Genomic DNA, 14,199 nt, shown 5'->3' on the forward strand with positions numbered 1-14,199 from the left:
ACTTATGTGAAAGTATTTATTTTCTTTATAGCAAAGGTGCCGATATCTTTGGTGTTATACTTTCACTTAATGCTCAACACTCTATCACTGTTTTGAAATTCACTTTTATACTGAAAAATATCTCTGAAGTACTCAAAGTCTGAGTTAAGAGATATTGGGCACCTTGTACGTGGGGGTTGAAGGCCTGGATCACAAACAGAGTATGGTAGTTCAGAGAACTATAATCATATAAAAAAACTTGTATGTGTCACAAATGTTCAGATTCACTGACCCAGCTTACAAGGCATGTATTCCTTTAAAGAATCTCACTACATAATCTATTTTCTTCTTTAAAAACAAAACAACACACACACACGCACTCCTGCAAACAAGCACACGCGCACAACCGCCAGACACTAATCATCAGTTATTAAATCTTCAAAATAACCGGAGGGGCCCTCAGATATTAACCCAAATTGGTCTAAACACGATGATTTGACTTGCTTATTTCAGAAAAACCCTATCAGCATAAAGTTGCCAAATCTAATTAAAATATCCTGTTTCAGATGTTTTATACGGACAGATATGTTCTGGAAACGAGGGGAAACGAGTCATGCTAGCACTTTGGAAAACATCTCTTTATAGTGGGTGTTTATTCTTAGTGTATTTTCCATTTGGCAAGGCGGAATAGCTGTGACGTGTTTCTCCTCCTTCCCAGTCCTTCCCTCTCTTTAGGCTGATTTATGGTTCCGCGTTACACCGACGCAGAGGTACGCCCGTACGTTGCGCGTCGCCGCGTACCCTACGGCGTAGGCTACGGCGTAGATTCTGCGTCGAGTTAACGCGGAACCATAATTGAGGCTTTAAGCTGTGCTCCCGTCAGAGCAGGGAACGCACGGCGCGCAGCGCGGACTTGGAGACGTCTTGGAAGGTTTACGCACGACGCCGCAATACACGCCAAACTCTGTTTTCAGAGAGACGGGACACTTTTAAGCTCTATGGAAATTCATTTAAATTTTAATTTAAACGTTTGATTTATAAATCATCCATTTGAGTCCATTGAGTCATATTTTTTTCTTGGATTTCGTCTCTCCGTGCGACTTTTACCCCTCATTTATCATCGGGTCTCCGTCACAACTAGTCGGGGTGGAAACGATGTACACAGCTTTGGCTGACAACAAACTCTAGAAAGCAACAGCGCTTGTTTTTTTTTTTGTTTTTTTTTTTTTTTTTTGGAGAGGTCACAGAAAGAGAGGATGATCCCGCCGACCAGCGCGATCCAGGACGAAAGTGGGGGCAAAGAGGACGAACGGGACCAGGATGAGACACCCAAATCCCCGACACCGAGCGCCAGCCAGAAAGAAACCAAGGTAGGTCTGCCTGGATAGGCTATTTATTACTTTCTGTTTTCCTGAGAGATCTACTTTAGGACTGAACTATTTGAAAAAGAATTTGACACTGAAGTGAACATGACTTTCACATGTAATTGGGATTAACTCTTAAAGAGAACAGCAGGCATTTAAACTCAATGTTCTGCCTCTTAACTGTCTCAAAACTGAAATTAACAGATAATTTTTAATGGGACGTAGTAAAGAAAAAGATCAGCTTCACAATTTATAAACCTGCATTACTTTCAAGGAACCCATTTAAGTTTGCTCTCAATGAGTCCCACATTAAATTTAAAGTATAGAAAACAAAATAGTCCAAGTTCATATCTGTTATGTTTTTTTTTGCATTCATTGTGTTTGTATCAACAGGTTTAGAAAAGCGTTTAATATTTCCCTGTTATCTTTAAAACAGGTCCATGCTTGTGAAACGGTTTTGTCTTACTTATGTGTATATCCACAAATTATTTGCACTTTTCTCTTGTGGTTGATGTAAGCAGTGTGATAAAGAACTACAGCTGCCTCAGGCATTTTACCATCTATGTGGGTCACATGTTGCCCGTACTCCTACAATTAGCAGAACATTATTGGACTAGTCATCAGGGAAGCGGATGCTGCAGCAGCCCTTTTCTTCTCTTTTGTCCCCAACTCCCACACAGGACTTAAATGCTCTGTATTACTTGCTTGTGAAGCTTTGCCTAGCAGTTTCTCAGTCCTCTCAGTTGTAGCTAGGATTTTTCTTTTTTAATAATGTTTTTTTCAGTCTATAGCTGATTTCACATAATTTTCTTGTTTCTGACAGAATAAATAAAACCATGCTCACGTCAAGTGTTTCACATGATAAAACATGGAACTAGTGATTAGAGAAAGAGTTTCACCTTAACTAAATTGTTTAAAGCATCAAGTAAAGCTGTGTGTGTATTTTTATTCCTCTTTTAAGAATACTGCAAGGCCTGAACACCAAAAGCGGAAGGTGAGCCTCCACTCTAGTGTAAACTGTAGCAAACCACTGATATTAGTCCATCATCATAAAACCATACCTGCATGTATGGACAGATAAAAGTTGTCTTACATTATTTGTAGTGCAACTTTTACTGATTTTAAAGACAGATCACTTTGAAAAGTGAAGTTAAATATATAATCACTCATATATTTACAGAGCACCCCTTCCTTCAAGCTGCATGAGTACATTTATTCATTAAAGCTATTGGATCTTGCGATAAGCACCTGTTTAGCGTTTTGATTTTTGTTTAATTTGACGGTGACACCTGATTTCCATTAACTCTCGCTGCTTTAGAGTCGGCGCCATCAATTAGACTCCAGCATGAGGTGCATGGATAGATTCCCTCACTAATTCACTTACAAACCCTTATTTCCATAACTCACAGTAAATCTGTAATTGGTTTGAATTTAACAGACACAACTACAAAGGAAAATGATTGCAAGTCGTTCAAAATGAAGTGTTGCCGTGTCCTTCTGAAAAGATGACAAAAGAAAAGATGTCACTTCTGCATCAATGGGATTTTAACACAAATGTAAGGGACTTACACCATGTACATGGATGCAGCCCAATACCCTCACAAATGCTGGCTCGTGCACCTTTCTGGTCTTTAGGAATGCAAAGACCGTTCTTTGCGAAAGAAAGCTCAGATGTTGACTCATCCGACCACAGAACAACACTCCGCTGTCTCTCCGCCCCTCTCAGATGAGCGGGTTCAAACTTACCACCGTTTCTGAGCAGAGTCGATCCTCCTTACTTACCACCGTTTTCAATTACATTTCTGAATAAAGCTGGATACTGATGAATAGGAATTGTCTTTCAAGAAATTCCTGAGCCATGTGCCTATATTGATCATGGATACATGATAACCCCTCATGCAGGGTTGGAAGGTCACATGCTCCTGCAGCGTTTCCAGCCTTGGCCTTTGGGCAGAGTTCTTCAGAGTCCATGAATCTGTGCACATTATTATGTTCTGTAGATGTTCAAAGACCAGGGATCTATGTCATTTTGCACTAAGAAAAACAAACAACTTATTGGCTACAATGTGATGAGCTCTTATCCCCCATTGCTTGGCTATATTCAGCCTTTTGGTGGAAGGTCTTTTTCTACCCAATTCTGACACTCTCACCCATCAACAATTACACTCTGCTTGCATAGAAGCGCAGCCTTCAACGTGGCCGTTTCATTCTGCCTTTGCCATATTAATAAACATCAAATTAATTCCCATCCTTCACACAAGGAAGCTTTGAAACAGTCCCCAGGTATGATTTCATTGACCGGCACTCGCTACGGAGCTGCAAGCTGATTGGCTGATGTATACGCTGTTGGTGTGAAGTTGGTGTGAATTTTACCCAAATTCTGATGAAAGCAAAGAACACACAATGTAGCTCAGCAACACTTGATGTCACCAAGTCAGTGGATGTTAATGCTGAGGACGCTTCCAACATTTGGATGTCTGAGGAGTTAATCTGCTGATAGTAGACTTTCCCTTATACACCATATAGACTTCTTTCCTTTTCCCTCCTCCATCAATTTCTTTCCAGTGTTTTCTTAGTAAAAAATTCTACATTTGTTCAGATTGTCCAAATATCATAAAAATAGTTAAGAAAGACAATGCAAATGCATGTCCCTTGTTTTTGTGTCTGCTAAATAAATGCTCAAACACTTGACAGGAAACAGGTTTTGTATATAGTAGGTAGGATATACCCTCTACTATCACAGCTTGTTTAACATATGCAGGGATCGTGGAATGGATAGTAAACCTATTTGGAGCAATGTTTCGTCTGCCTGCCGTCACGTGTAAGAGTAAGTGTGTATTTGTGTTGTTGTTTCCTGTCTGTTACTCTGTGATCGTGTGATTGTGTGCACATGCATCTGTGGGCCGTGATGGCAGAGAAAGGGGTCCAAATTGATTTTCTCCAAAGTGACCTGAGGAATTGATTTACCATGACACAGCTGCAGTGACTAGACAATTTGATCAGGCGTGTTCGGAAAAATGACAAGCGCAAACGCTGTATGTACAGGGTGTTCATTCATCGAGGGAGCACCGAGGGAGCTTAATCCGTCATTTCAGAGTCGGCTTATCTGTATCCAAGTGCTTTATTGTGACAAGTATATTTGAGGATAAACCTGGGCTGTGTCAAAGGATCTTGGGCATAACTAAGAGCCCTTATCTACCTATTAAATAACATAATCCACTTCCTCAGTCCGTCACTATCCACAAATAAGTGCCATTAAATTCCCTGTACAGTTGCTTCTGGATAAGATGTTTGAAGCCAGGTTTAAGTGGATCTCAGGAGAGAGGAGCTACATGCTGAGAGACTAAACGAAGAGTTTAGAGTCTGTGTGGAGTATTATGAATCACGTTACAACTGAAGAGAAGCCTGACGAGACTAATAGCTACTGCAACCAGAAACAGCAGCATTGTGCGTGTCAAGGAACTTAAATGTAATGAACTCAGGAGGATGTGACTCTTATTGTGGAACGACGGTTCGACCCCCACTAACCTGATATGCTAATTTATGTGTGATTATAAAGACAAAGCACTGCATGCTTTACAGAGATGGCATATTAGATATCCTGAAATCAGCAAGTGTTTGAACAAGATGGAATATACAAATACAAAAATAGACACTGAGATTTCTACCTTTATTTCTTTACAAGCACTAGGAACCCAAGACACACACACACACATCCTTTCTAGGTTTATGACGTCTTAAAAGAATAAAAATGATTTTTTTATCTCCATTTTCCATCGCATGTCTTTTTCTATTTCAGGGCTGTCATGGGAAATGCTGTGTGATTGTGGGTGAATGAGAAGCAAATTATACATAGCTACTATTTGATCCGACCTGGAAATCACATTACAGTAGAGTTAGGAAACATTGATTGTTCCCCTCTGATAAATAACACTGTTAGGATCTGCGGTTGGCTGGATTCACTCGTAGAGGCAGAATCGACAGAATCTGAGTTTCAAAAAACAATCCTTGTTATCACTGCCGCGAACAAAAAGTGCTCTGCACTACGGCAAGGGACGAAAACACCTGGAAAAAGTAGCAACAGAAAATCCCTGCAAAGCAGGAGAGAAAAACAGGTCAACATAAAACTCAGGGAAAAAACAACTGAGATCTGAAAAGTAATGAAAGTACAAACAAAATGTTAACAAGATAGGTTAATCGAAATAGACTTGAGAAAAAGTGATGCACACTGGCTCAGACGGACATGTGGCGTTATCTGCCACAGGCAGTCTTTTAACACCCCTGAAGACGAGCTGCAGGTGTGGGAATCAGCTGCCTTCAGGGAACACACCAAACAAAGGAAAAAGGAAAGTCAAACAACCCAAAACCGGAACATAACAAATACACAGGAATCGTATCAGCCACTGAACTGTGAAACACTCAAGATTTCAGAGAGCAGGTTTGAAATGTATTGATGCTAATACAAAGATGAATTCACTTCACATCTACCTCACTCTTTTCAGTCTTTTTCTCCATTCTCCTTAAATTCTTTATTTCTCTATTTTCAGCTGCAAAGACTCAAACGCTCCTTGTCTTTCAAGACTAAAAGCATCCGCAGCAAGAGCGCCGACAACTTTTTCCGAACCAGCAACGAGAACAAGACGGAGCTGCTGTCTGACGTGAGCGGTAGCACGAGTCATCTCTGCAACATTGGGATGGCCCCTCCACACACCACCAACCTGCCCATTCCTCCGGTCCCGCCGGCCATCCCCAGCGCTCCCCCTCCCACATCGCGCTCCCAGGCACGCAACCCGCTGCAGGTAGACTCAGCAGGACACTGCTTCATGGAGCACATCTTTAAGAAGCCCACATTCTGCGACGTCTGCAACCACATGATTGTAGGTATGGTTCAAACACCACCCTCCATTGGTGTGATTTGAACATCAAAAAAAAAGAGCAAAGAAAGCTCAATCACAACACTTTTTTTTAAATAAAGACACCTCCACCAGATTTTCTGCCGCAGGAAATACACTTAGACCAGGGGTCGGCAACCCAAAATGTTTTAGAGCCATATTGGACCAAAAACACAAAAAACAAATATGTCTGGAGCCGCAAAAAATGAAAAGTCTTGTATAAGCCTTAGAATGAAGACATATATTATATTATACTAAATTAGTTAGAACTGGGGGAAGATTTTTTTTTTCATTATGCACTTTGAGCAAAAAGTCGAAATGTCGAGAAAAAAAAGTTGAAATGTCGAGAACAAAGTTGAAATGTCGAGAACAAAGTTGAAATGTCGAGAAAAAAAAGTTGAAATGTCGAGAACAAAGTTGAAATGTCGAGAACAAAGTTGAAATGTCGAGAAAAAAAAGTTGAAATGTCGAGAAAAAGTTGAAATGTCAAGATTAATGTTGAAGTACAATCTTGAGAAAAAAGTTGAAATGTCGAGAAAAACGTTGAAATGTCGAGAAAAAAGTTGAAATGTCGAGAAAAAAGTCATAATTTCGCGATTCATGTTGAAGTACAATCTCGAGAAAAAAGTCGAAATGTCGAGAAAAAAGTCACAATTTAGAGAAAAAAGTCGAAATGGGAAATTTAAAAGGAAAGGAAATAGGACGAAAGAAAGAGGAAAAAAAAAAGAAAAAAAAGAGAAAATAAGGAAAAAAAAGAAAAAAGAAGAAAAAAAGGAAAAAAAAGAAAAAAAGGTCAAACATTTTTGAAAAAGCTCCAGGAGCCACTAGGGCGGCGCTCAAGAGCCGCATGCGGCTCTAGAGCCGCGGGTTGCCGACTCCTGACTTAGACCGTATTGAATATGCATTCATATGCAGATTTGGGGTCAGCAGGGTATTCTGAAGGAATATGCTATCATCATCATCCACCCAGATTGTTACAAAAAGATGCAAAAAACGGAAACTGAAACAGCAAGATCCCTCTGACCCTGAGAATTGGCCATGACCCGCCGACGTGACCAGAGTTTCCCCGTGAATCTCACCCACACACCGAGCCCAGTCTGCTGAGGTGTCAGATTCTCAACAGTAGCGGTGCCAGCTTGTCTTCCTCGCTCTTCGTGCCAGATGTTCTGGCCTCTCTGCCAGCAGACCTCTTTGTTGACCCTCTGACACTTTGCGACACTCATCCTTTGTACCAGGAGCTTGTGATGCCGTCGATAATGACAAGTGCTGCCTGCGCCATCTGCTCACCGAGCCCCTTATATCCCGTCGGGTAACAAAGACAGTAGATCAAAGAATTGAGAAAGTAAAAACGTGCATGCAAGTTTGTACTTATTAGCTGCACCAGCACTCTCAACAGTTTAAGAATTGTAATCTTACAAGATAGCTTCAATAACGAGCGTTGGTCAGAGGTGGGTAAAGTAGCCAAAAATTGTACTCAAGTGAAAGTACTGTTACTTCAGAATAATATGACTCAAGTAGAAGTAAAAAGTAGTCATCCAAATAATTACTTAAGTAAAAGTAAAAAAGTACTTGGTGAAAAAACTACTCAAATACTGAGTAACTGTTGAGTAACTCTGATTTATTTTTTTAACACAACCATTCAAACAGACAAAAGTACAAAATAATCATCTTCAGGCAAATTAAACAATAAAATAAATTAAAATTAATGAAAAATAGCTTAAATTAAAATAATCTTAAAGTAAATTCAAGTACTTTAATAAATAATAAAATAAATAAAATAATAACAGAATAAAAAAATAAATTAAGCACAAGTAGCATAATATTTCAAGCCTTTGTACTTTTCTTTTTTAACCAGGCGGAACTAGAACAAGCCCATGAACTCATAGAAACTCTGTGTGTGTTTGAGTCTGTGTAAATGTGACAAAACATGCAAAAACAAACATTTTCCCCAAAGAATCACCCAGTGATGTCATGAGATTGACGCGTAAGCGGATAAAAGGGATAAAAGAAAAGTAACGAACTCAACGTAGCCTAATGTAGCGGAGTAAGAGTAACAGTTTCTTCTTCACAAATCTACTCAAGTAAAAGTAAAAAGTATAGTGATTCAAAACTACTCCTAAAAGTACAAAATTTCCCAAAACTTACTCAAGTAAATGTAACAGAGTAAATGTAACTCGTTACTACCCACCTCTGGCGTTGGTACCCCAAGACAAAGCCTTACACAGCCACTGAAATTGTAATACACCCGTTTCATATGGCCCCTCCTGAGAAACGGGTGGAATGGCATCTCCTGGTTGGGGGTGAGGTTCTGCTTCAAGTGGAGAGGTTCAGATGTCCAGGAGTCTTGTTTATGAGTGAGAGAACAATAGAGTGAGAGATTGGTGCAGCCTCTGCAGTAATGCAAAATGAGTTTGTGGCTACAAGAGGCTGTATATTTACTATTCACCGCAGTGTGGGTGAACCCTCCTTTAGAAAAAGGCTGGGAGAGACTTGGAGTAGAGTCGCCATTCCTCCACATCCAGAGGAACCAGTTTAGGTGGACATATGCTTGTCCAGCCGTGTGCAGACAGAAGGAAACTCCCAGACATGCTGGTGAGATTATACATTTCAGCTGGCATGGGGACTCGCCTCAGTATTCCCCTGGGAGAGCGAGGTCTAGGTGTCCCTGCTAAGTCTGCTGCGCCCCTGACCTGAACAGGGAGGAGCTAAAGTTAAGGGATAGATGGATGTTAGAAGCAGGACAATTTGATGGAGACTGGTTTAAAAAAAAAAACAACAAAACAAAACTGAGGCACTGCAAAATGTCACAAAGTATGGTGGTGATGTCGGTGTTACGTGAGCTGAAGGAGTAGTTTAACCACAGAACCACTTGGACCAAAAAGCAGGAAAGAAGAAAAACACGAAGTAAGTAATGACAGGCTGGAGTCTAGTCTGCTTGTTTGACATTTCTTTTTACATTTTGCTAGTTTGAATTCACTTTGAAGGATGAAGATGGGTTAAAACTTTTCCACCTTTTTGCTACCTGACTTAAAAAAAAGCTAAATTAATGCCAATCGTTTATTTGAGTTGAATACTTTTCCAACTTGACAGGCGTCAGAAATCAGAGACATAATTAATTCAACACAGTACTGTAGCAAAATGATTCACAATATAATGAAAGAATAAACTTCAAAATCTAAATGTAAGTGTAGATCATGATTTTTTTTATATCTGCTTTAACCGACCTCAGGTGAGCTGTCTGTGATGAAAATATGATGGAAACCCCTGCTGGCCCTGTGATTGGCTCAGTCCTCTCATGGCCCACTCATGAAAAAAGATGCCCACCCTGTTCTTCATTTGTCCTGCTTTAATGAAAACATGTTGTGTGTGTGTGTGTGTGTGTGTGTGTGTGTGTGTGTGTGTGTGTGTGTGTGTGTGTGTGTGTGTGTGTGTGTGTGTGTGTGTGTGTGTGTGTGTGTGTGTGTGTGTGTGTGTGTGTGTGTGTGGGCCTGAATAATGAGATGTGATGATGCTGTCAAAAGCAGATTCAGTGTCCTACAAAGGAGCACGCACAAGACCCGAGGACAGATGGTCTTGGTGGAGAAAGAGAAGCAAAGCCATAAAACAAGCAAATTGTAATTAATAGAGGGACATCTTGTTTTTATTTCTTTTTGTGGGGGGTGTATGAAATACTTCTGAATAGTTAGTGTTTATGCAGCATTTGCTCAAGCTACATTTACATGGCTTGATCTGCTGCAGAGGGCAAACTTCCACTCCGGTGGCAGCTCTCATTCCAGCTCCCCTCAAGATCGCCACAGATATTCTTGAAACTAAGAGCACTTTATCCCCTCTGTACTGCAGCAACATGTAACTAATGTGCGAAATGCTTATAAATATAACTTCAGACAACCCTCACTTAAGAAGTTAATGGAAGAAAATAACCCCTTACACGCTATTGGATACAGCAAAATGGGGTTCCTAAAGAATGTCATCTCTTGTTGGAAGTGTGTGTTGGTTTATATGTCAGCAGAAATTCTGCTTTGCCTTTAATCTCCTTTGTTTCTATCTTGTTGCACTCTGGGTGTATCTGGGCAGATACAACGTGGTGCAGAGGTGTGGAGATGCATATTTATACAAAAGAACAAGACTGCAGTGAAACGGTCTGCACATTTTTTTTAAATCTATTTAGGTTTTTGACATTTATTCCTTTGATTTACTGCTTCGTGCAGTGAATGGTTGTAGTGTCTGCAGAAGCCCGAGCTGCTGCGCCTCAGCTCTGCTTGTTAAGGAGGAGAGGAGGGTCAAATTTAAATGCTAGCCTAAACCTACTTTAGTTCCTTAAAATAGTTAGCAGGTCTGCATTTAAGCTGGACATATCAGTAAACCTTTACGAAAGCTTGTAACTTAATTGAAATAACTGCCTTTTTGTGGCAGATATGCACCACTTATCGGACTAAAACATTTGATTATACCGGTAAGTGCTCACGTGCTTATACTGCAAAGGGCACACGAGAAATGTTAAACACCCGCTCTATTTATCCAAGAAAGAGTAAAGCGTCTCCAAATTGAATTTATCATTACTAATAAGGCTGAACTTCATCACTCACTGATCGTGCACTCTTTTTTACCACGTTTGGTGAGGATACATCTGTGAAAAAGAGCCAGAGTATTTTTCTGAAAGCATTAGTGTAATGGAGTGGAGCTGGATGTTTCACGTCTAAGTTTCCAAGACCAACTCACTTCTTTTCAGTTTGGGGTAAATTAGATAACTGAAGCAACAATTCACCTCTTACTCACCCGTAGCCCTTACACTGCAATCCACCTTCACCTCCGCCTCACATACATATTCATAAAGCACTTCTTACCTAATACAATTCTACCTTTTTTGTCTCTATTTTGAGTCTCAGGAGGCTTTTTACAGAGGCCTTTTCTCTTTTATGCACATTGAGATGTTGATGAAACCTTCTGGAGCAATATGTAGACTGACGTCTTTACCAAGGTCACTTTGACCTGCGGACTGCCATGATGCAGCGGTTCTAACAGTGTTTTGGTTTCTGCTGCTTTATTACTTTCATTGTCAGTTGACACAAGGATTTCATCTTAATTCACATATACACGAAGGTCTCTAAGTTCTGCTGTGCTAGCGAGCTACTGACTAAACAGGCTTAACCTATGAATTAGTTACAAATAGTATATTAAAGTTGCAATGCTGCACAACAAATTGCAAAATGCAAATATATATTTATATATATATATATATATATATATATATATATATATATATATATATATATATATATATGTATATATATATATATATATATATATATATATATATATATATATATATATGTTAATTGTCATCCATCCATCCATCCATCCTCTTTACCCATTTAATCATTTGCAGGGTCATGTGGGCCTGTAATTGGAATTATAATGATATGCACAGAGGAAGAATATACAAGTATACATATGTGATGAGTGAAGTTATCCCTTAAGCCCGATCATGAAGGCAGAGATGGTGTCCGGCCGCATCCACAAGAGAGTATCCTGATAACTGAAGGATTCGCCTGCCAGTCTACTTTTGGAAACTCTAGAAACCACAAGTAAGCCTGCAGTCTGAGCGCCAAGTGCTGTTGGGATAACAGATAAGAAGGACCAAGGTCCTTAAGGGGCTTTATGTGTAAGAGGAAGAATTTAAAATTCTATCCCAATTTAACAGGAAGCCAATGAAGGGAATCCTGCATCATCATCAGAACTCTTGCTGCAGCATTTTGAACCAGCTGGAGACAGTTTAGAGTACTTTTAGGACATCCTGCAAGTGCGTGTACTCCAGTCTTGAGTTACAAACACATGTATTAGTTTTTCTGTATTTTTTTTTTAATTTTTACACCACAGTGAAAGAAGGAAAAGTTAAGACCGATTATAATCATCTGAGCTGTCATAAATGTGGGAGTAAAACATGTATATGTTGAGAAGACTAGATGGTGTTATTATTTTTCTGTTTTTCGGACTAAAATGCCAGCCGTCAGGGAGTTCACAGGGAATGGTCCCAAAACCCCGATTGGACACTTCAGCAACTATGAATATCTTATCAGTGTAGGATGTCAATGAGCAGGTTTCACTGAAAGATTATTTATTTGTTTTAACCATTTAAAAATCTCTAGTTTTACTGGTCACTTACCCGAAAAGTGTTGAACCACTTCTACATTTGTTCCAAAACCACTCTTCTTTTCTTTTTTTTTGTAGTTATTATACATTGTTAAAGGAGCATGAGGCAGGATTGAGGCAGGATTTATGAAAAAAATTCGTATACGTTTTAAGTTTTCTAGTAATAATGTCAGATGAAGCGTTCCAAACCAAAAAGAATGAGCCCTCTAGTGTATCTCTCCGTTGCCTTGAACAGGCTGTGTGCTGCAAAATGTGCTGCAATTGTGGGGATGAATTTCCCGCGCTGTCCTGCGGATGTCACGTCAAATGACGCTGCATGTGCGTTCTCCCCGTTCTCCCGTGCCGGTGTCGGTGCTTTTTTTTCCCACCTGCTTTTTTTTATCGGAGGTCTCCCGTACGTGATGACGTTCCGTTTTGTGATTGGCTTTTGACCGTTTGCGTGAAAAGACCAGGAACAGAGTGACTACAGCAGCCGAGAGAGAGAGAGAAGTCATTGAAAGAAGGTCGTGTCGTGAACAGCAGTTATATGTTTCTTCTCCCTTTTACCTCCACTATGATCTGCTGCTTCTGACTTTACAGAAGTGTATGTCTCTATATGTTCTCATTGTTGAATCTGTAAATGTCTAAGCAAAATAGTCATAATACATTATATAAATATAATTAAAAAAATGTAACGTCAACTAAGCGCTCACTGATTAATCCGCAATTGCCAAAAAAGACGTTTTGAATGTGAAGACATGGTGAAAAACTACCTTCCTAGCTTAACATGGCAAAAAAATACCATAGCGGGGAAAAAATGCACACTTCCGGGGAAAATATTTCAGCCCGATACAATCTGGTACTCACACCGGCTTTGCTGTTGGCTGCAGTACCCCCGACGGCCGTCGTGGCGAAGGGTGGCGCTATTGAGTCTCATTTCTTAAAAGGAGCCTCATGCTCCGGAGAAAACTACAATGGACTGCTTTTTCATACTAAAGAAAACATAGTGGGCTGTGAAACTCATTGTAGGTAATAGTTATGAACAGAAATTAAGAGAAAATCCCCTGATCAAGACCGGTCATTGAAATGTAAATTATAGGGTAGGTTAATAAGGGCAGTTTAGAGGAGTTCACAGTGAAGCACAGACATAAAAGTTAGAGCAACAAGTCTCCATTTGGTCTCTAAAAGAAAGTTAAGATTTGTATCTGAAGGAAAGAAAAACAGTTTAAAGTTTGAATTCTAAGCAGCATAGTTATCGCCATTTCTGTGCCTACTAGGGCAACACACACGTGTCTTCACACACTAGATTAAAGCCCCCAAGCATACACCCTCTTCATTATCCAGCCAGTACGAGAGAAAGTCTGCGATAAAGCCTTCTCCTTATGTGATCCTGCTGTTAAAATTCCAGCTCCATGTTTCCCTCATGAGTCAGCCACAACAACACAATTAACAAGAGCTTGACAAGAGCGTCACCTGCTTCCTGTCTCCATGGACCCACAGCGACGTACCACAACTTGAATCACTGTTGCTTAAAGATTTCCGAGGGGAATTAGTTTGTTGATCTGAAGGGGAGTGAAGCAGCTCAGAATCAGCTGACCTGATCTAACGTGACCTAAAACTTGTCCCAGGTCGTGCACGTCGCCTCTGGTGCCTCCGTCGTTGTCGTTGTGGTGATCTTTAGCTTACCGGCGATTGTCCAGATTTCTCTTAGCTTCTGTCTCAGTAGAACTAACTCTGCCAACTCTGTGTCAGCTGAGCCGGACTGAGCATCACATTTAAATGAAGATGATGTGATTTCATGTTGCTGTCACTGTTGGCCAGAATGAAAACTCTGT

At 40.2% G+C, this 14,199-nt stretch overlaps 1 protein-coding gene across 2 annotated transcripts in view; it reads left to right on the plus strand.

Annotated features, from left to right (window-relative positions):
• The first annotated feature begins 960 nt into the window (after window positions 1-960).
• stac (SH3 and cysteine rich domain) overlaps window positions 961-14,199 on the plus strand; it is a 36,037-nt gene continuing 22,798 nt past the window's right edge. The window contains exons 1-3 of one of the 2 annotated variants that reach the window (XM_061743222.1): window positions 961-1,349; window positions 2,305-2,337; window positions 5,891-6,224. In XM_061743222.1, the coding sequence (XP_061599206.1) occupies window positions 1,236-1,349; window positions 2,305-2,337; window positions 5,891-6,224 (481 nt within the window). In that variant the 5' untranslated portion in view covers window positions 961-1,235. The remainder of the gene's footprint in view (window positions 1,350-2,304; window positions 2,338-5,890; window positions 6,225-14,199) is intronic. The other variant, XM_061743223.1, reaches the window with a different exon arrangement.

Source organism: Cololabis saira, chromosome 16 (genome assembly GCF_033807715.1).
Source record: "Cololabis saira isolate AMF1-May2022 chromosome 16, fColSai1.1, whole genome shotgun sequence".
Lineage (NCBI taxonomy): Eukaryota > Metazoa > Chordata > Actinopteri > Beloniformes > Belonidae > Cololabis > Cololabis saira.